The sequence below is a fragment of the Bicyclus anynana genome, chromosome 14, assembly GCF_947172395.1.
Source record: "Bicyclus anynana chromosome 14, ilBicAnyn1.1, whole genome shotgun sequence".
Lineage (NCBI taxonomy): Eukaryota > Metazoa > Arthropoda > Insecta > Lepidoptera > Nymphalidae > Bicyclus > Bicyclus anynana.
The window spans coordinates 3,300,479-3,322,779 of NC_069096.1; the positions used below are offsets into that span (position 1 = coordinate 3,300,479).

General features: G+C 35.2%; 1 protein-coding gene across 1 annotated transcript in view; it reads right to left on the reverse strand.

Annotated features, from left to right (window-relative positions):
• Nucleotides 1–22,048, reverse strand: part of LOC112048527 (uncharacterized) — a 53,936-nt gene extending 31,888 nt beyond the window's left edge. The window contains exons 1-2 of the mRNA XM_024086079.2: nt 21,872–22,048; nt 17,743–17,832 (exon numbers count right to left, since the gene is read on the reverse strand). Of these exons, the coding sequence (XP_023941847.2) occupies nt 17,743–17,832; nt 21,872–21,911 (130 nt within the window). The 5' untranslated portion in view covers nt 21,912–22,048. The remainder of the gene's footprint in view (nt 1–17,742; nt 17,833–21,871) is intronic.
• Nucleotides 22,049–22,301: the final 253 nt, after the last annotated feature.

The following is a 22,301-nucleotide window of genomic DNA, read 5'->3' on the forward strand; positions in this document are numbered from 1 at the left end:
TATACCTTCTTTTTATATAAATTTTTTCTAGTAAAAAGCGGATATATCTCCAAATATACCGCAATAATGTTATTTCATTACGTATTAATTTTTATTACGTTTGTTAAATGTTAAAATTTAAATAGTTATAAGTACATAGACGTTAGCTAAAATAGGTGTAAGTTAGCCTTAGTTAGTACCTAATTCTAGTGTTATGTTAACTGTATGTTATTTGTATATAACATGCTTGTGAATAATATTTCTATACAGGGTGATTCGGACTTTAGTACCGATATTTTTTTTCGTGGTTCTGTATCATTAATAGAACATAAATCTACAAACAGTTCGATACATTTTATGTAATATTTTTTTTTCAATTTATGTCTCAGAAATAACTGACACATTACCAAACAAACTGCGCAACTGCTGGCGGCACTTTGCAAGACGCCGACAAAGAAATACCGGCCGTAGGCATATCGCTTCGGCTTCGGCTGACGGGGGTGGCAGAGGTGAGGGGGATCGAAAAATCCCTGAGGACGCCTACCGAATTGCCGATGGGCGACCAGTGACAGACAATCTGCCGTCGCGTGCGCATTTAAGTTACCTAATTAATAAATCGCATGTGCAAGCCACTATGTCGGGATTTTCAAATCGCGAATATTACGAAATGATGCGACTGTATTGTGTTCCTAGGCTACGAGCCCAAGGAATCCTGAAACCCGCAGTGCCTAATGTGAGGAACAAGTGTTTTAAATAAACTAAATGACAATTTATTAAAACGTGTTCGGTTGTGCCTTGAAAGGAATGGACTTCATTTCGAACAATTGTTAAAATACAGTGATTAACATTTTAAAATTAACAAAAACAAACTTAGTAAGTAGATATCATTGATTAATGTTAATAAGCTGATTACATTTTTTTAAATACGTCTTTAATGCAAAAGTTTGCGTAATAATAATCATCATTTGTATTTCATTATTTCAATCGAAAGTTCATAGGTTCATAGGTAGTTCATTATTATGGTCCTAAGCCCAATAAAGTATGAAGAGAATATCGGTACTCAGCTCAAAAGTGACGACCTTTAATTATTATAAAAAATAATAGGTATCAAACAAAAATAAAATAAACGCACAAAGGTCAACGGCCCTCGGCGCGGGCGCTCGCTAACGTAGTACCTACCAGCTGATTTTGTAGTTGCCTATTACCTAGTACAGCGATAGGATGACCCTTAAATTCTGTTTAAACGTAAATAACTTTAGTTAACGATAACTTTGTTATTTTTGAGTTTAAAAAAAAAGGAAAAAATACGTGTTCATTAAATTTTGTTTATGTACAAAATATAAAAATATCTGTACTAAAAAAAATTTCTTCCTGTATAATAAAGAATTTTGAAAAACAAAAACAAAAAACAAACTTACACAATACTTAAAATATAAAATAAACAAAATGGTCGTACAAAATAGTTATTGCAGAAAATGTCAATAGCAAGTACAAGTTCATTAAAATTTAAAGCGGAAAATTCTGTTTATTATGGGAGTACGACTTTGCTTACAATCATTATATTTTAATGGGTATGTACAGTTTTACTAACCCAACTAGCGGACGCACGTGGCTTCGTCCGGTGGAATTCGTTTTAAGGGTAGGTACTGCACGTATGAACGTACAAAAACGGAACACTCGCGCGTCCTACTGTAAGTCTGTAGCCACAGAACAGATAACCCTAAAAGCTAACGCTTGTCTATCACAGTAATTTTGTTCAGAATCTTCTGGACTAATTAATTAACTGTAAGCCAAACGCTGAGGTGCAGAGTTAAGTGGCAAGATGAAATCTGAATATGGGCGACACTTTTGGGGCAAGAAAGTAAGTAATAAATAAATTGCAAGCACTATCGTGTCACATATAAAATGAAACTACCAGATGAAAAGTGTTCATAATATATCGCCAATTGTAAACCTGTATAACTGAGTTTTTTCTTTATTCTCTACATAATATGTGTGAAGTATGCCAATCCGCATTGGGTCAGTTTGGTGGACTATTTGCCTAACCCTCTCATTCCGACAGTTGTTAACCTACCAATAGTTGGCTTGACAAAATTCTGCATTAAATACCAAATATATTTCTATAGATATAGATAGGTATTCAAATTAGTCAAACTAAATTCTTTATGGTGTTAAAGGTGCGGGTACAAACAATACTTTATTACAAAGCATTTAAAGATCCAGGTTACAAAATAACGTTTGTCAAAGAATGCGTTCTCTCCCCATATAAATTATTACTAGCCGACGTCTCGTTCAGTAGCTCCAGAGGTTATCCCCTACAAAACCACAAACTTTACCTCTTTGTTAAGCACCAGTACGCCAAAATATTAGGCCTAAAACCGGGCACTTTAAAATGGATTAAACACAGCAGATCTTTTCAACGACAAACCTGTATAACGCATCCGAGCTTTCAATAATGAAATTGTTTTATGCGTATTCACATGGACGGGGATATTGTAATCCTCGAAAATTGATGGATAAAGTGCAACGCATGTACGACCTACCATATCCATTCGTTAATCTCTTAAAACGCCAACGATGAGATTGAAAAAATAATAAATAAATTAAGCAGTGAAAAAGCCCCTGGTTTTGATAAAATTAGGGTACAGGATATAAAATTTGTTAAAAAACTATTAAGTCCAATTTTAGCGAATTTTGTTAATATGTGTATAACAAAAGGATAAACCCAGACACATTAAAAAAAGCAATCATACGTCCTATTTATAAAAATGGTAGTCACTTGGAGTACACTAATTATAGACCGATAGCTATTCTGTCTGTTATTAATAAAATTGTTGAAAAAGTTGTAGTAGGCCAGGTCTCAAATTTTCTAGAAAAGTACGATATTTTAACTGACGCTCAACATGGGTTTAGAAAGGGCAGAAGTACTGTAACGGCTCTCACTCAATGGGGATGATGACTAGGTTTGAATATATTGATTTTTATGATACATTCGGGTAAATAGGGTCAATGTTAACTAATTTATACATAAAAAGCAAAGATTGTCTGGATATTTGCAAAATAAATGAGATTATAAAATTTCAAAAACTACTAAATTTTTTTTATCGTAATTAGATGAAAATTCATACAGTTTTAGCTTCCTTACATTAAATGTGACATTTTTTAATATATGAACTATAAAGATAAACGCACAAATAACAAAGATATTAGTAATTTTGTTTGAACGCGCATACAAATCTAACGATCATTACATTGCCTATGACGTAATTTTTTCGAGCCATTTTGTATGGGGCGTTTTTCAGGGATCCGCAGCAGCGCCGCAAATCTGATTCTTTAAATCCCTGTAGCTCCGAAAGTAATGATCGCAGATACCCTGTTCCTTTTACAAAATTGCTTTACTATTAGTAAACTCTTAATTTATATACAATTTAAAATACTGTCATCATCCCTATTCTCTGATTATATTAATAACAGTTTGAATGATGGAAAACAAATAGTGGCTCTTTTCATAGATTATAAAAAGGCGTTTGATGCGCTGGATAAGAGTGTCTTACTTTTAGCCATGCAAGAGTGTGGAATTATGGGGCCAACAAATGAATGGTTCCTTAATTACTTGACTGACATAACTATACGCACCGCTATCGATAGTACCGTGGGTGATGAGTGTGACGTGACCTTAGGTGTACCGACGGGCTCGATATACGGCCCCTTGGGATACTTAATGCTAGTTAATAGTGTGGTTAATGTAGTCAAGCAGTGTCAATATGTATGCCGATGATATGTGTGTGTTGTGCGCTTCAAAAGATATAAGTGTAGTACGTAATAATATTCAATTAGACTTTCAGAATATAATAAAATGGGCGCACGACAACGGTATCATTATTAACATGGAAAAAACCAAGTGCATGCATATATTTTCGCCACATAAAAAAACAGCTAAAACTGTAAATTACGCAGACATAGGAATCATTGGTCACACATACGAGTGCTTGCACAACAATCATAGCTTATGTACGTGTCAACAACTGGAGTATGTCGATACATACAAATATCTAGGGTTACATATTGATCGCCACTTTAATTGGAAGACCCACATAGGAGTTGTGTGTAATAAACTCCGATCTGTGTTGGGGATGTTTTATCATCTTAAAAGAGTATTGAGTAAGCGCACTATGCTTGTGGTTTATTATGCACTAGCAGGCTCAGTGATGAGTTATGGGCTTAGTGTATACGGTAGAACTTTAACTACTTATATTAAAGAAATTAAAAAAATACAAATTAGATTATTAAATGTAGAGATTATAAAAAGTAAAGAAAAAATGTAGCGAAAAAATAGATGAAAATTATGAATATTTGTTTAAAGAATTTAAGATTTTACCGATAGACGTTAAAATTCAATATCTAGTCTCTAAAGAAAATTACTACACATATAAGTATAAAAAACCTATACAGTTCTTAAAATCTCTAAGAAATAACAAAAAAAAAATATATCATGCCAAAAGCCAATAACTACTATGGTGAAAGAACTACCGGCTACATGGTGCCCAAAATGTATAATAAAATTGAGTGGCTCAAAAAAGAAAGGGAGATCAGAGAAGGAGTCCTCAAGAAGAAATTAAAGAAAGTTTTCCTTGGGGACCCCATCACTGACGGATTTACTTTATAGAAATTGTTTTGCACCTTTTGTAATTTTTTTTTGTATTATTTCATTTTATAATATTAAATTCCTAGGTTACCTTAGTTTTAATTATCTTATTAAAATTAGATTTAGCTATTACTTTTAAAAAATAACTAGAATAATGAGTGTCAACTCGCCAACAAACTGCCTGTACAGTTTGGCGAGAGTATCGATATGTAAAATAATTGTTATATCTTATCAATAAAATAAATTAAAAAAAAAAAAAAAATTAGGGTTCCGTAGGTACCTCATAAGGAAAAACTTTATTAAGACCCTTTATTTTTGAGGAAATCAGGAAAGGATTAATTTGAGGGGGCCTACTTAGGGCTCCGGTCCCATGAAGTTGTGAAAAAACAAACTTCTAAGTTAACGTAAAAAAGATACGACCTTATAGTCAGCAAAAACGCATGTTTCGAGTCTGTCAAGGAAATTAACACGTTGACTGCATTAGATATACACAGGTAATAGAGGGCGCTAGGGTGAAGATTGCACCCGGGCGCTACGTGAGCTAGAGTCTTTACCTGTAGTGCATGGGGTGCGTTACACCCGGGTGCCGCGATTTTAGGGGCGCCCAAGCGCCACTCGCCGCGCGGTTTCTATAGGTACTAGGGGGCGCTAATGTGATGATTGCACCTGATTTTCAATTGTTCTGACTATGGTCAAAATCTTCGCGTTCCATAAGTTCGTAGCCTAAGTAAACCAGGAAACTACAAAGCTATAATTTTTTAGTTAATTTATTTTTCAACTTTATTTAGAGCTCAATAGACTTATTTTGTTGGCCTGGAAACATTTCTATACCAGCCAATTTTTTTCTTTAAACTTTTAGAAAATGCATAGACCTCTTTCATAAACATTTTGAACTCGATAAGTGTTTATTCTAGCTTCGGAAATAGGTAAAAGTCTGATGGAGACGAGACTAGATCATATGAATGTGGGGGTAAGAATTCTAAATTATACTGATGAATTTCTGCAATGCTTTTAACAAACGTGTGAACTCGCAAATTATCCTGATGAAACAAAACTTTTCTTCCCAATGACCATGGCTATTTTTCTTTAATTTGTCCTCTGAAACATCGCAGCAGATTTCACTATTAAGCAGAGTTTATATTTACGCATTTTTTTAGTAATCCACCGTAATTACATCCCGCGAATCTCAAAAAACTGAAGCTATTACTTTTCCAACACGCAAAACCGCTTCTGCCTTTTTCGAACATGGGATCCTGGTCGGTTCCACTTTTTAGTCTGTACTTTTGTTTCTGGAGTAAAGTAATATACTCAGGTTTCAACCATGGCCACAAACATACAAAAAAGTATCTGCCTCAAACAACTCCAAGCAGTTGCGAAAATTCGTCAGTCGATCGCGTATTTGTTCAACTCAAAGCCAAGGCGATTATGTGATGTTTGCCTTCTGTTGAGATGCCAATAGTGTCAGCTATCATCCTAAAAGTCAATCTTCGATAAGACATGACCATGTCACAATTTTTTTCGTCAGAGGTCGACGTTGACGGTCTATCGCTACCCTGGTCATTTTCGACGCTGATAAGACCACTTTTAAATTTCGTCACTCACTTTGTCACGATATACAACGTGTCCCAAAATTCAACGATAAGCGGGCGCCAAAAGATTGACCTGCTCATGAGCACTTAAGGAAAAATAATAAAAAAAATATACCTAAATTTTTTTTTTAGTTACAAAATAAATTTTAAAATTCTTTGAAAATTTACACCTTGTATGATATTTTGAACTACCGCAGCTACAATTTCTTAAATATGCTTAAGATTTTTTTTGTATCGGAACCTAAGTAGTACTACTATTCACCACAACTCTTAAAAACACCACAATGCCCGCAGTTTTTACACAAAAAAATATCAAAATATTTTTTTTCCCTCAAATTTTTAAAGATTTTTACTTTCAGTCTACTTTGACTCATGGTCTTGCAAAAAAAAGTATGAACACCGCTATGGCAAGTTATTTTCAAAGTTGACGCAACTAATCAAGATTTCAAAATAGTATAATACCCTAGGATAACTAGTCACAAAAAAAAATATGCGTACCATTTGTAAACAAGAACCAAATTTCTTAATTGTTCTTGTTGTTAGTAATAAATTTTACTATGTTCCAAAAATGTGTTTGTTATTTTAATTACACAACATTAAAGTAAATGTTCGAATTGTTTTCCACCGGCATTAATACAGGCACGACATCGCCTTAAAAACGACCGTTTTATTTTTCGCGCATATCTTCTAGCATTGATATGTGCCGCAGCCTGAGTGATTTTTTGCCGAAGCTCGTCCAATGTCGTAATCGGTTTTGCGTAGATCCTGTCTTTGAGACAACCCCAATAAAAGAAATCCAGGGGGTTTAGGTCGGGTGATCGGGGTGGCCATAGGATAGGACCAAGTCGCCCGATCCAACGCCCCGGATACTCGTGGTCTAGGTATTGTCTCACAGGACGAGCGTAGTGAGCTGGGCAACCATCATTTTGATACCACATATTTTGAAGGTCGCTTAGGGGGACGTCTTCTAGTAATTCTTGCAAAAATTCTTGCAAAATTTCATATATCTGGGTTCCAATATAACAAACACAGGATCATGTGAGATGGAAATTCGCAGGAGAATTGGGATGGCCAAAAGTGCCATGTCTCAACTGCATAAAATTTGGAAAGACAGGAACATCTCCTTAAACACAAAAATGCGTCTTGTCCGGACTCTAATCTTTCCAATATTCACATATGCAGCTGAGACATGGACTATCAAATCAGCTGATCGGCATCGCATAGATGCCTTTGAGATGTGGTGCTGGCGAAGAATGCTCCGTGTTCCGTGGACAGCGCATAGGACCAATGCATCGGTGTTGAAACAACTCAACATCTCGAAAAGACTTTCCACCACCTGTCTTCAGAGGATCCTCGAGTACTTCGGTCACATTGCCAGGAGAGAAGGAGATAACCTAGAGAAACTTGTTATCACTGGCAAAGTGGAAGGAAAGAGACCTCGGGGACGTAGCCCGATGCGTTGGTCAGATCAAATCCGCACCACTCTCGATACAAAAGTACACGATGCTCTACAAGTCGCGAAAAGCCGAGCCGCATGGCGTGACATCGTGCGGAAAAAAGTTATGAATGTGTGATAGGGGTCACGACCCTCAGTAATGAGGAACACGACGCGGAGAGAGAGAAGTTTCCTTGTAATTCAAAAGGCCCAATCACTTTTCCATTTAAAATGCCCGTCCATAAGTTGACCTTAAATTGATATTGGGATTTGTCTTCTCTCATCAGGTGCGGATTCTCATTGCTCCAGCTGTGTAGGTTGTGAAGATTTAAATAGCCATCTTTCTTGCAGGTTGTTTCATCCGACCATAGTACTTTATCCAAGAACTGAGGATCTTCCCGATGCTTTTGAAGCATCACTCGGCAAAATGCGATCCGCAGTGGATAGTCCCGTGATAGTAACGTTTGTACACGTCTGTAATGATATGGGTGTAGCCGATGACGTTTTAGTATTCGATGTGCTGAACTTTTTGGGATTCCCGTAGCTGCTTCTATGGCACGCACTGAGGTAGTTGAATCAATGTTTATTTCATTGAGAACTTCTTCATCGCATTCCGATCTAGGTCTTCCAGCGTTTCTTCTAGCTGACGGCAAACGACCCTCCGAAAACGCTTGATGCACATTCATAAATACCCGATAATCTGGATATCTTTGAGCGTTTGGGTACCTTTCTCGATACAATCTGCTAGCAGCGTTAGCATTGCACCGACATTCTCCATAAATGAGATGCATGTTAGCGTATTCCATCGGCGTGTATGGTTGCGGCATGATAACGCTAAACAGTCCAAAATACACCAAAAGTCCAATTCACAAAACACAGGCACAGTCCAAAATAATGCCAGGTCAGTTCAGTTTGCAGATCACTTAAGTCCAGTCCAAAATGCAAAGCCAAAAGTCGTTAGTACGAGAGCCACGTCAATTGAATACGGAAAGTTGCGCAGTAAACAAAGGAGCAGAGCGTACTGACTTGCTGGGAACAGGATTTTCATTACCTGCATCATTGTCATTCAACAAAGAACATCTGTCTATCCCTCTCTAACGTATACTTATCGCTATCTTTCTCTCTCTCTCTCTCTCTTATTTTTAAATGTTATCGTTCGTTCCATTAAAATTCTAGGAAATTGCAACGTATGACTCACATCATTTTGTGCATAAAGTAAAAGTGATTTCTAGGAGCAAAAACATTTTAGAAATTTAGTTCTTGTTTACAAATGGTACGCATATTTTTTTTTTGCGACTAGTTATCCTAGGGTATTATACTATTTTGAAATCTTGATTAGTTGCGTCAACTTTGAAAATAACTTGCCATAGCGGTGTTCATACTTTTTTTTGCAAGACCATGAGTCAAAGTAGACTGAAAGTAAAAATCTTTAAAAATTTGAGGGAAAAAAAAATATTTTGATATTTTTTTGTGTAAAAACTGCGGGCATTGTGGTGTTTTTAAGAGTTGTGGTGAATAGTAGTACTACTTAGGTTCCGATACAAAAAAAATCTTAAGCATATTTAAGAAATTGTAGCTGCGGTAGTTCAAAATATCATACAAGGTGTAAATTTTCAAAGAATTTTAAAATTTATTTTGTAACTAAAAAAAAAATTTAGGTATATTTTTTTTATTATTTTTCCTTAAGTGCTCATGAGCAGGTCAATCTTTTGGCGCCCGCTTATCGTTGAATTTTGGGACACGTTGTATACGAAGGCCCTAATTCACCTTCAGTTTTTAACATGACTTCATTAATGTTGCATGTAATTTTATTCTATTATTATAGCTATATATTGAATAATGTAGCTTTAACATGACGGTAATTTAAAAAAAATAGTAGAAAAGAACAACCGACCTCAAAATCATAAAAAAGTTTCCATTAAATTAAAAGCGAAACATAACATCGTATGTGCTATTTTCTGATCAGTTTAAAGGCGGTACCAAGTTAGTGCTGTGTTAACTAAAGCCGTATCTGAAAGAAGTGTCTGAAAATCCAGTTAAAATCTTTATGATTTAAACGGCTTCAATCGAATCGAAATAGAACGGTCGAATTGAGAAACCTCCTCCTTTTTCCGACACACGTTAGGCTACGAACTTTTCAAACGTCCCTAGTATATAATATTAGGAGCAAACAGGAAAGGCGCCATAATTGGATCTCGCTCCATTCTAAAATTTACCTCGGTCCGGCGCTGGATATATCTAATGCATTTTGGATTTGGCGGTGCATCACATTGCATGCATTTGCTAATGTCTACTTAATGACGTTTCCTGGACTGAACGTGATAGCTAAAGCTTTGATTTTCTGCGGAAGTTTGAACAACAAAACGAGGAAAATAAAACACAAAATATGTCCTATCGTAATTTTTTCAATCTATATATTTTTTATCCTCTCCATCACTATCTTCTAAAATACGTGGCACTTGTTCGTCCGATAATGGTCTAAAACTGATTTTTGCACTTTTTCTCAACACCACTAATAATTTTAAGTACAATGTTTTGTTGTCATAAAACTAAAAATAATTTCAAATTACCCTCAAAGATAAAAGTAAATTTTATTTATAACGGACGTCCATGCATTACCTGTAAAGCAAACCTGAGATTCAGGTTTACCTATATCTATGAAAGGAGAAACCCAATGTCCATATTATGTATTATCTTTGTCAAACTGTCAGTTTTCCTAAAGATTTTGACAAATACTGTCAAATTTATGACAAATCCCTGGAAAAACTGGCAGTTTGCCACAGATAATCAAACGGATCCAACCAAGTAGCGCAAATGCAACATTATCAAGTAAATTAGCCAACGTTGATTTTTTCTGAAATTATTTTCTTATATTAAGTTCTAATTTATGGCTAACCTGCGGACGGTCGCGACTTCATCCGCGTGGAATTTAGTTTTTCACAAATCCAATTCACAAACCATGAATTTTTCCGAGATAAAATATAGCTTATGTGTTAATCCGGACTATAATCTATGTCTACTTCAAAGGCGATGTCTCAAAATAGCCCCAGAATCGTTTCAAGATTGTAAATTGAAAAATACCGTGCCTCTCAATTTTACATTACATTTTTTTTTTACATTTTTTACATTTATATCTAACTAGCGGACGCCCGCGACTTCGTCCGCGTGAAAATCGAAATACACTTTCAACCCCTTCGTCGCTTCTATGTTTATTTTCGTATATCGTATATACAAGGTGTCTGGTAAAGAACCTATAAAGCCGTCAACCAGGAGTTATGGAGAAGTAATACATGCCTATAAAAAATACGAGCTTCCTAGTCAGAATCTTAACCTAGTCAACCCTAGCTAAGCTTTTGACATTGGACTCTTACATTGTTATTGGCAAAACTTACGAATTCGTACAGTAGGTACCTAACAAGATACACGGACACTGGACACAGTTCACATTACTCCGGATGCCATGAGAAAATTAGATCAGATCAAATCCACCTCAATTGAACTTGGACCTGTACGCAAATTAAATTAAAGTTGGTTACGCTAGCGTTTAATAACTCATATACCTTACCTGTTTACCTTACCTAAACCATTAAACCTGAAGTCCTTAACCTTACCTTAAAATAAGGCACATTACATACTGGCCACACCATATTGTGGCTAGCAACACTGCGTGGACATTTATGGCCGCGCGGACAGTACGAAACCTACCGCGGTGATGATATAAGCCGTTAAGTACTATCGAGAACTGCCACGTGTGAACGCGAAATGCATCTCGGGATGGTGATGATATAAGCCATCCGTTCAGTGTGAACATTATATAAAAATGTAAATGTGTGCCTAAACTGTACTTTCCAATTTGTCTCGGGGTTTCTTAATTGTTGTATTCCTCGAGCAATCATATATATGGTGACGTCTCATAAACCTGTGGTGCGGCCGGTCCTCTTCTCAAAGTTGGCGGGAAACGCGAGTGGATATCAAAGGTATGTGCCTTATTATTCCCGTCTGGTTCCTGTCTGAGTCCTGCCATATCACATCTTAAATCCCAATTTACAGTCCACTTTCGAAGCATACGTTGGCGTCATCATAAGGTAAACAACGAAAATTTCTCAATTTTCAACACAATGGACAACTTTTATTCTGACATTGATAATGACAATTCTACTTAGGGAATTTTAGGTGATCAAAAAGGTTCATTTAAATTGAGAAAAAAAATCTGACACAAAGCCGTTAAACAGTTTTTCATAACATTTAGATATGTACCATTTTAGTCCGTAGCCCCGTAAAGTTTTATAATATTGATTTTATAAAGAAAATATCAATACAACTACAACTACAAAATTAAAATAAATTAAAATTAAAACTAATACCTAAAAATATTTATCAAAATTTGCCGCCCTTGGTAGGGTGCCCATCACGCAGGCAGCATTCCCGCGTTGAATTGCGATTGAAATTCTTTGCGCGAAAAAGCTGCCCGCCCGAGGGTCGCCTGTTGCCTCTCTGAGGCGTTTGCCGATCTCCTTGTGGAGAGTCAGAGCGCTCCTGCCCCACGGGCCTAGTGTCTCGACGCCAAACGGGACGAATTCATATTGGGCAACGAGACAACTGTATTTAAGAAACTTTAGACGCTCACGCATGTCTGCCGCCGCCCCGCCATGTCTGCCGGTCGACTGGATGTATGAAGCAGCTAAAGTGTCTGCACAGGTGGCGTCCCACACCAGCGCGCGACCCATACTCCAGGGAATTAATGACATCCCGTCGGGACGCTTGCCATCGTTGCGCACGATCTGAGGCTCCAGAACGGCAGGTACGTTAGCACTGACGAGCGCCCTTCTAAGGATGTCATTAAGTGCGGAATGGCGGGACAAGCGGCCGGCGCCTGAAGGGCAGGCGAGTCCGTGGTGGCCGAGCTCATCTACGCGGGCTCCGCAAGATGTGCAATTGTGTTCCGCGCATAGCACAGCTCCAACCCGGAGAGCAGCGGCAATGCGGAATGATTCTGGGTCTATTAAAGTGCCAGTATTAGGTGATAGATAGGCATGGAGCCAATGGCCTGACTCTGGTCTAGAAGATGCCAGAAGCCTCGCCCGGTCCCTGCCAGATGTGACATCAAGCAGAGAATTCAAATTGTTTTTTATAAAGTGATTATTTTAGGTATAAATTATTATTCTACAGTGAACATGATATGACATTATTATGTGTATTGGTATGGCATATTAACAGAAGCTCGTAGGATTCACGACGAAAGATAAGTTCATTCAACATTGAAAATTATTTATAGTTTAATGTGACAGTGTGTTGAAACTGTGTTATTTAATATGTCGAAGAAAGCCTCATGCTGTGCGGGGTTTAAAGGTAACAAATCAATTCAATTATTTGAAATAAAATAATTTTGATAGAAAATAGTTCAATTAGGTATGCTTCACACGGCTGCTATTCAAATACAATTAGGGTTATGCAACACATTTTTTAAAATATAATTTTGAAATTTAGTAAGACATATTTTTTTATTAAATTAATATAGAAGATCATTATATATGAGTATGTTGGATCCCTACGTTGGATGCCAATGTTGGATGTTGACTGTAGGGGTATTGGTAATCCACAATAATGATCAGCGTATTCGATTGACGTTTCGGGATGTTATACTATTTACCTAACACGTTGTATATAATAAAAAGTCTACTAATCATTTTATGATTATTATGTTACGGTTTTATAGAGAATAAACGATAGAGAATAATAATATGTCACTGGCTTAGCACCGCCTTCAAAGTAATCAGAAGGTAGCATATACGATGTTATTTTTCGCATTTTAGTTTTGTTCCAGTCGGTTTAATTTTTTTGTATGTAAAATTTAGCCGGGTGCTATTAAACTTGGCAACCTACATGCAATGTGCCAATGTGAATATTATCTTTATTTTTTTCTCATCACTAATATATAACAGATAAAGGTATATAATATTTCTGCACATAAGTTAGTTAGGTAACCTTTGATCAAAGCAAAGTGATCATAATAAGTTACAAAATCAAGAAGCTTACAATCCAAGGTGCCTAAATGTTTGGAAACAAACAAAGGATCATAAACATTGCAAAGTTTTCGCTTCGATAAGCAATAAAATTCGACGGCCTCCGTGGCGCAGTGGTATGCGCGGTAGATTTACAAGACGGAGGTCCTGGGTTCGATCCCCCGCTGGGCAGATTGAGATTTTCTTAATTTGTCCAGGTCTGGCTGGTGGGAGGCTTCGGCCGTGGCTAGTTACCACCCTACCGGCAAAGACGTACCGCCAAGCGAGTTAGCGTTCCGGTACGATGCCGTGTAGAAACCGAAAGGGGTGTGGATTTTCATCCTCCTCCTAACAAGTTAGCCCGCTTCCATCTTAGACTGCATCATCACTTATCATCAGATGAGATTGTAGTCAAGGAAGTTAGCCCTTGACTACAATCTCATCTGTAAAGTAAAGAATAAAAAAAAAAAATAACTACGAGTACCCACTCCTCACGGATCTGACGAAGTGGATGCAACGCTGCCTCGTTCAATTGTTAATTGGCAAAAATTGTACTCCCAATATTTTTATTGAAGCTCAAAACAGTTGATCGCTCTACACGATGTAATATTTAAAAAAAAAATACAACGGACTCCAAAACACTAACGTACCCATGAAACCAAAAAGGAAAAAATAACATTATAATATTTTCTACCTATTGATTAACGACCCTTTGAAGTCGATGAAGCCAGTGATCTATTAATTCAAGGCGTAGGCGTATTTTTGTGTCCCAGACATTCTTTTCGTCTTTCGTGTGTTTTTTTCAGTAACGACTAAAATCAACACTATACTGGTTATAATAATAAGTGTATAAAAATAAATTTATATGAAATTCATCATATAATTTTCGATAAATGCTCAGCAAAAACTGCGCAATTTGATTCTTGAATTTATTTTGTGATCTTACGTAAACAACCCTTGGTGGGCGAGTCCAACTCGCACTTGCCCGAGTTTTCTCTTCAAAACAACGAGAAAAATAAAACTATATTGAACAGCTCTGTATGTAGCTACGTTGATGGACAGTAATTGGCTAATGGAATAAAAAATATAGAACCTTTAAACGGTTTATTTGATAATCGGTTTATCGGTTTTCATACTAAAAGGCAATAGAGGCGTTGTACAGTCTATTTATTAATTCGGTAGAATTCTGACATTTCTATTTCCGGTTCCATTTGTCAGTTACGTTTGAAATTTCAGTTCTAACAAATCTGTTTTTTTGCTGTTTGTTTCATCAAACCGAACTAAAAATTATTCTTAATATGAAAATTGATTTCACCTAAATTTATTATAGAATTATTTAGTAATTTAAATAAGCAAAATCTAAATAATGCACTTTAAAGCAGTGATTCCAAAAGTAGTCCAGGAGTTCCCCCAGGGGTCCACGGGAGATTCCTTGGGATCTACGTCGGCGTCCCCATAAAATGGGGATCTACAATTCGTCAAAGGGGGTCTGGGGGGGTCACTAAAATTTATCTGGTTTTATAGTGATTTCATGAATACATACCGAATGAGGAGTTTTCTAAATTGTATGAACTTGTAATGAAATTTCTTTGGTTAAACCATTTGTATCTGGCTGGTTTTGGTAATATTAAAAACTTTTAATTTTAAAGAAGACAATTCCAAATTCAAAATACGAAAATTGAGAAAAAGCGTTCAGATATTAATCAACAGAAGGGGTGTGATTTTGCACCATGATAACCTCACACTCTTTAGCCACTAAGCAACAATTCTGAGAGTTTGGCTGAGAGGTGTTAACGCATCCACCGTATAGTCCTGACACCCTCTTTAGATTTTCACATGTTTCGGTCTCTGCAGAATTCCTTATGCAGTGTCAAGTTAACATCAAGAAAGAACTGCCAAAACCACTTGTCTCAGTTTATTGATCAGAAGTCCCAAAATTTTTATAACAATGTGAATGAAATATATAGTAAATTACCAGTATTAAGGGAAAATAATAAAATTTTAATAAAAAAAATACAACCGACTTCAAAACCTAAAAATGTATCCAGTAAACTAAAAAGCGAAAAATAACATAATAATATGTTCTACTGCTGATCAGTATGAAGGCGGTGCTAAGCCGGTAACTATAACCTCCGATTTCATTGAACCTCCATAGATTTGGATGAAAATTTGAGATTAAGTATACTACCCTCTACTTCAAAAGTGACATATGCTCGTCTTGCGTTTTTTGCATTTTAGGGGTGAAACCCTTTTTGTTAAAAATGAAAAAATGCAGATTAAACCATTCTGGCATAAGCAATTGTGTTTAATTACTTATAATACATGTTTTTTTAAATATTTGTATGCATATTTTAGTAAATTTACAACGCTTTTAGCAACCAGCCTTTAAATCGAAAATCATAAAAAAATGTTTTATTGTATTTCTGAGTTTTAAAATCGCATATAAACATAAGCAGTTTGTTTAATACTTATGATATGATTTTTGACTGACCCTTGTAAACCCTTGAAAATTACCATCTTATTAAAATATAATTGGTTTTTTTTACAATAACTCCATTAATTTTCAAGACATCAGGTTCATTTAAAAACCATTTGGAAGGTAATTTTAAAAGCTATAAGATCGTATTAAATAAGATTTTACAAATCCCTTAGTTTTTAAAAGATAAAGGGTTAAAGGGTCCCAGAACCGTATAGGTTCTTGCAGTAAAAGTTAGGCTTTAAACGTCTCTATCTCGGTTATTTTCCATTCTATAAAAATGAAATAAACCAAAAAATCTTTGTTAAAAAGCAGCTCAACTTTTGGTATTTATAATTTATACGAATATTCAATATTTTTCAAGTTATTTTCAAAAGAAAATGAAATTTGCGAATATCTGAAAAACTTCGATTTTAGTAAATCATACTTTTTTTCAAAAATAAGCATTCTAAACCGGTAAAAATTTTCGAAGTCATCACTTATGCTAAAAAAAAAGGAAAGTTCTTTAGAAAGAACCATAGATTTCAGTTGTTGTGGAAATGGTGAAGGTTTTATTTTTCGTTTTTTCCTAAAAAAAAAATCGAGTCATCTTATTTTAATCATAACTTGCTCAATTTTGAAGCTATTAACTTTTTACAGTATTCATTAGAAAGGTACTTTTAGGAACTTTAAAAAATGCTCAAAAAGTGTTTGTCATAAAATGCATTGGTTTCCCGTTATTTAAGATTGAGTACTTAGATTCAAGTACTCGCCGAATAAAAAATATATACAATTACCTATAGCTCAAGATTTTATGTACAAAAGTAGCAGGTCCACCGGAACCAACTAAATTTTGAACCACCAACATTTGGCAGAACCAAAGTAGATATATGATAATTGTTAGGTTTCAAGTTTATTAATTTTTAGGTTAACCTTGCCTCCGTGGCGACATAATATATAATAAATATTGCACCATTTTGCAAAAATAGAACTCCAAACATAAACGTCCGTAGGCCGCGCATTTTACGTGCTTAGATAAAATGCCCAGCTGAAGCCACGGTTGGAGGCCATATCACAAATTCCCCGACGAAAGTTGGTGTACAATTCGGTGCGCGGCCGGAAGTTGCGCGTGTTATGTGCTTGGGTAGAATGCCTAGCCGAAGCTACGGTCTTAGAACCTATCACAAACCCCCGGCCGCAGGCCGGCGCTCAACTGAGTGCGCGGCCAGAGGCCGCAAGTCTTATGTGCTTGGGTAATGTGCCCAGCCACGGTCGGAGGCCCTATAACAAACCCCCGGCCGAAAGCCAGTGTACTATTAAGCACGCGGCCAGAGGCCACGCGTTTTATATACCTGAGCGAAATGCCCAGCGGAAGTCCAGGTCGTAGGCCCTATCACAAACCCCCGACCGAAGGCCGAGGTACAATTGAGCGCGCTTAATTATACGACCAGGCCACGGTTAGTCTAAGTAAGAGATAGATCTTACTTAATCCAAATTTGGGATTAAGCAGCAAACATTTATATCAAATAAAATCAAACGACACAAAATAAACTAATTTAAGTATTATTTCATTATGATTGTTTCACTCCACTATTATTATTGGCAGTTGGGGGTTCTACAAATTTTTTAATACATACATTCACTGTCCATAAAAGTTGCTTTTTTGTCCCTTTTTCTGTACTCTGTTTCTGCTTGTGCTATGGGTTTCTGGTACAGAAACATAGCAGCTGAAAAAAAAAACAAAATTTCACTGAAATGAATCTTACTGAAAAGTATATTTTAATAAAAATAAATAATAAAAACAAAATTTCAATTCTATGTCTGACAAATTGATCCAAGCGTCAGGTAACCCAAGAGCTGGTGCTTATTTGTTCCAAAGGTAAAAACTTGCCATCCAGAGGGGTAATAGCGCCAGCGTGTACTCATATACTGTTAATTCTTAAATTTAATTACTAATATGTCTTTGTTGTTGGCTGAATAAACTGTTTTTGCGGTGGTTATACGCTAGAATAAAAAAAAATTATTTATTATAAGTCGAATCAATAGAACATTTTCCCTCGACCTCCTCAGAAACAGCTCCGATTTTGATGTTTTTTTTTCGTTAACTTTGTTTTTTGATATTATTTGAAATCAGAAACCTTTTGTTTCATGTAGGACCAACTTCGAAATATACTAAAAAAAGTAATATTAAAATCGTACCACTCAATAAAAAGTTATGCTTGGTTTTATATTAAAATTGATTCTGCTCTTAGGGTTGAAAATATTTTTTCATATTTATATGGGACCATTTTCGGAATATACCCTTTCAATTAAAAAAAGAATTATCAAAATCGGACTGCTCAATAAAAAGGTATGCTTGGTTTTACACTATTAATAGATAAAATAATCCCTTGTATCCTACTCTTAGGGTTGAAATTGTTTTTTGAAATTTATATAGGACCTATTCCGGAATATATGCTTGATTTTACATTAAAATTATTTTTTTGATGAAACCACTCATCCACCCAATAGCCCGGACCTAGCCCACAGTGATTACTTTTTTTCGCAAACCATAAGAAAGATATTCGTGGTAAGCATTTTTCCGACGAAAAAGAGTTGAAGGCGGCATTTTTTAGGCAAAGAACGCCTCGCGCTGCCGTGTGTCCGTCTGTCACTGTGCCTGGCCACACACTGTTCAATCGCATAATAATAATAATAATAAAAGCTGGGTAAGAAATTCTACTTCATTTAATTTTAAAAGGTTCGAAGCCTTTGTGTACAGTTTCTTGTAGATTGCATTATTCAGCCAGATTGAGTGCTTAAATGCATCACCGAGCTATAACATTATTAAACTACTCGTACTTTCACATTACATACTCTGACATCGCATCGCTGTCATCTCTACTGTCTTGGACGATAAATGATTTAACATAATTTTACATTAAAATATACTTTTATTAATCAAGTAGGTACATAAATAGGCTAAACTTATTATAAAAATAAAATATAAGGAAATATCAATACAACTACAACTACAAAATTAAAATAAATTAAAATTAAAACTAATACCTAAAAATATTTATCAAAATTTGCCGCCCTTGGTAGGGTGCCCATCACGCAGGCAGCATTCCCGCGTTGAATTGCGATTGAAATTCTTTGCGCGAGAAAGCTGCCCGCCCGAGGGTCGCCTGTTGCCTCTCTGAGGCGTTTGCCGATCTATCTAATTTTACATAATATAGGTGCCCTTCCTAGTTTCCGAGAGCTGGGTCAAGGCTATAAAACACCGAGTTGACTCTCTGGCGCAGTTGGTAGTGCTGTGGTTCTCAACAGTTCCTGGCTTCGACTTCCAGCTCGGATCTGCTCTGGCAAAGACGTTCCGCCAAGCGATTTACCGTACCGGTACGACGTCACGTGAAAACTTGTGTTTGGGCTTGATTAATTTATATTGATAAGAACTTTACATCTAGATGGGTCATGACTATCATTAGGGTCTCATGATGGAGACGAAAGACAGTTAAGGTTACTCCTCAATAGTGTACAGTAGCTACCATGTGAGTGGGCTTGATTAAATTATATTGATGATAAGTTTTCACCTAGATAGGTTGTGTATGTCATTAGGAGTATAGTGATGAGGATGAGAAGAAAAAGTCACATAAAAGTTTTTGAATATTCATATTTCGTAGGGGTAAAAAAGGGGGAGTGATGCATAAAGGTTAAAATACTAATTTTAAAATTGGTTTGGTTGTTTGTACCGAGGTACGAGTACATGAGTACTAATCATAACAAAATAATCGTGGTTTAAACCAAAATACTTATTTTTTTTACACTTTTAACATGTTATAACTAAAAAGGCATAAATAAAAAAATTAAGCCTTATCTGAAAGAAATGTCTGAAAATCCAGTTAAAATCTTTATGATTTAAACGGCTTTAATTAATACATCACTTACTTGGTACCGCCTTCAAGATGATCAGAAGGTAGCACATAGTACGATATTATTTTTTGCTTTTTAGTTTAGTAGAAACATTTTTGTGATTTTGAAGTCGATTTTATTTTTTTTATTAAAATCCGTACTAATATTATAAATGCGAAAGTAACTCTGTCTATCTGTCTGTCTGTTACGCTTTCCCGCTTAAACCTCTCAACCGATTATGATGAAATTTGGCACAGACAATTTTTAGACACTGAGAAAGCATACCTTTTATTGCAAAAAAAGGATGAAGAGGTTGAAATGGAGGTTGAAAGTTTGTATGGGATTTCTTAATTTTAAGAAGATGAAACTTTATATTTAAGCACTTGATAAGACATAATTAAACATTTGTTCTAACGTTTTTGAAATTTCGACCTGTGAGGGAATGAAATAGGGGTTGAAAGTTTATATCGATTTTCACGCGGACGAAGTCGCGGGCGTCCGCTAGTTTTTTTTATAAAAGATTGTGTCAAAACAATTGACAAAAGTTTTTTAATTTGTGAGTTATTAATTATTGAATTCCAAAAAAGCCGTAAAATTCGTAGTTTAGTATTTAAAAAATTGCTTTTGTGCACGTAATTATAATGATATCGTTGGTTTTATCTCTATTTGAAACATAAAATTGTTGGAAATAAAAATTTACGCGTTCGTTTAAGAAAAAAAAATTATTAAAACCGGGATAAGTTTAACATTGTTAAAAAAATTATTTCTTATTCATGTGTTCGTATTCCTCAAATTAATTGATAAATTACAAAAATTTCAAAAATAAACTTTACTTATTTCAAAAGATTTTTTTTATTTATTTCGTATTTAAACTAGTCAGTTTAATGTTTTATTTTTCTTAAGAATTTTAATTTTATAGTTTTTCATAAATTGTACAAAAAAATCTGACAATAATTCATTTTTTTTAAACGTAAACTTTTGTCTCTAACAGAATGTAATTAAGTTCATATTTTTTATCTAATGCCTAAAAAATCAGAAAATAGAATTTTATTAATTAAAATGTTAAAAAAATATTTCTCAAATTTTTTTCTTAATTAAAAACAAAATATTTTGAAATTTTCATGTTTTTGGCTGTATTTCCTTTATTTTTTAACTTGTTCAAAACTACACGACATAGTTATATTTTTATCTTAACAATCAAATACATGCACGCACAATTCAATTTTAATTAAAAAAAAATACGCAATCTATAGTAAATCTATAAAAAAGGCTCCAAGAAGAACTAGGTTCTTAGAATAGATGACATTTTTTCATTTTGATTTTTATAAAACAGAGCATCGGAAAAATATAGTAAATTTACAAGTCACTAACTCTTAGAAAAATCAAAGAACATCTTTTTTGTTGACGTTAGTTTGTTTTACTATAACTTGAAATTATTCTGTTTTTTTTTTAGATTTTTAAATTAATATTTAGTACTGGAAAAAATAAAAATGTCTGAGTGGTACCCTTCCTAGCGGCGACGTTCTCAAGTTTCAGCGGCCACCGGAAGTACATTTTCAGCACAATATTTATTTAAATAAATATTTGTCCAGACTCCTAAAGGTTACAGAAATGTCCTGGTCTTTTTGAATATTTTTTGAAATTGGAAATATAGTTAAAAACCGAACCCCTTTTTTTATTTTTAGGTAATTGTGTATAACGTTTGCAATTTTCGCGAGCGGGCCCCCATTTTTTTTCAAAAATATCTACATTCAATTTCGAATCGAATGACACCTCAACCATTTTTATAGGAGACGGAGAACTTTTAATGTACTAAAGAGCACATGTGAATTAGACTATAATTATTGTTATTAATATTATTAACTCTGTACTTACCAATAAATGCTAGAAGAATATGTTTTGCAAGTCCTTTCATTTTGATTGTGAAGAAAGCACACGTTACTGACGAATACGATGAATATAATTTTATAGTGAAATTTCACAATAAACTTATGCTCACTCACGGCAACTTTTGTGTAGAACTGACTACACCTCGATAACGTACCTCCGTTGTCGGAGGTCGGCACTAGACTGCCGAAGTGCAGAGTGCCGACTAATGGTAACAAGCAACGACCGAAAGCCATGTTTCGAGTGCCAAACAAACTTTCAACCATTGTTTCACCCCTTTCTGATTTCATTTTAACAAAGTGTATCTTATAACCTGTTTCGTATTATGGTCTCTAACCGCCCCAAGTTGTATTTCAATTCATTTATTACTTTCAGCGTGATGAATGAATCCAAAAATTTTCAAAATAACTTCAATGTA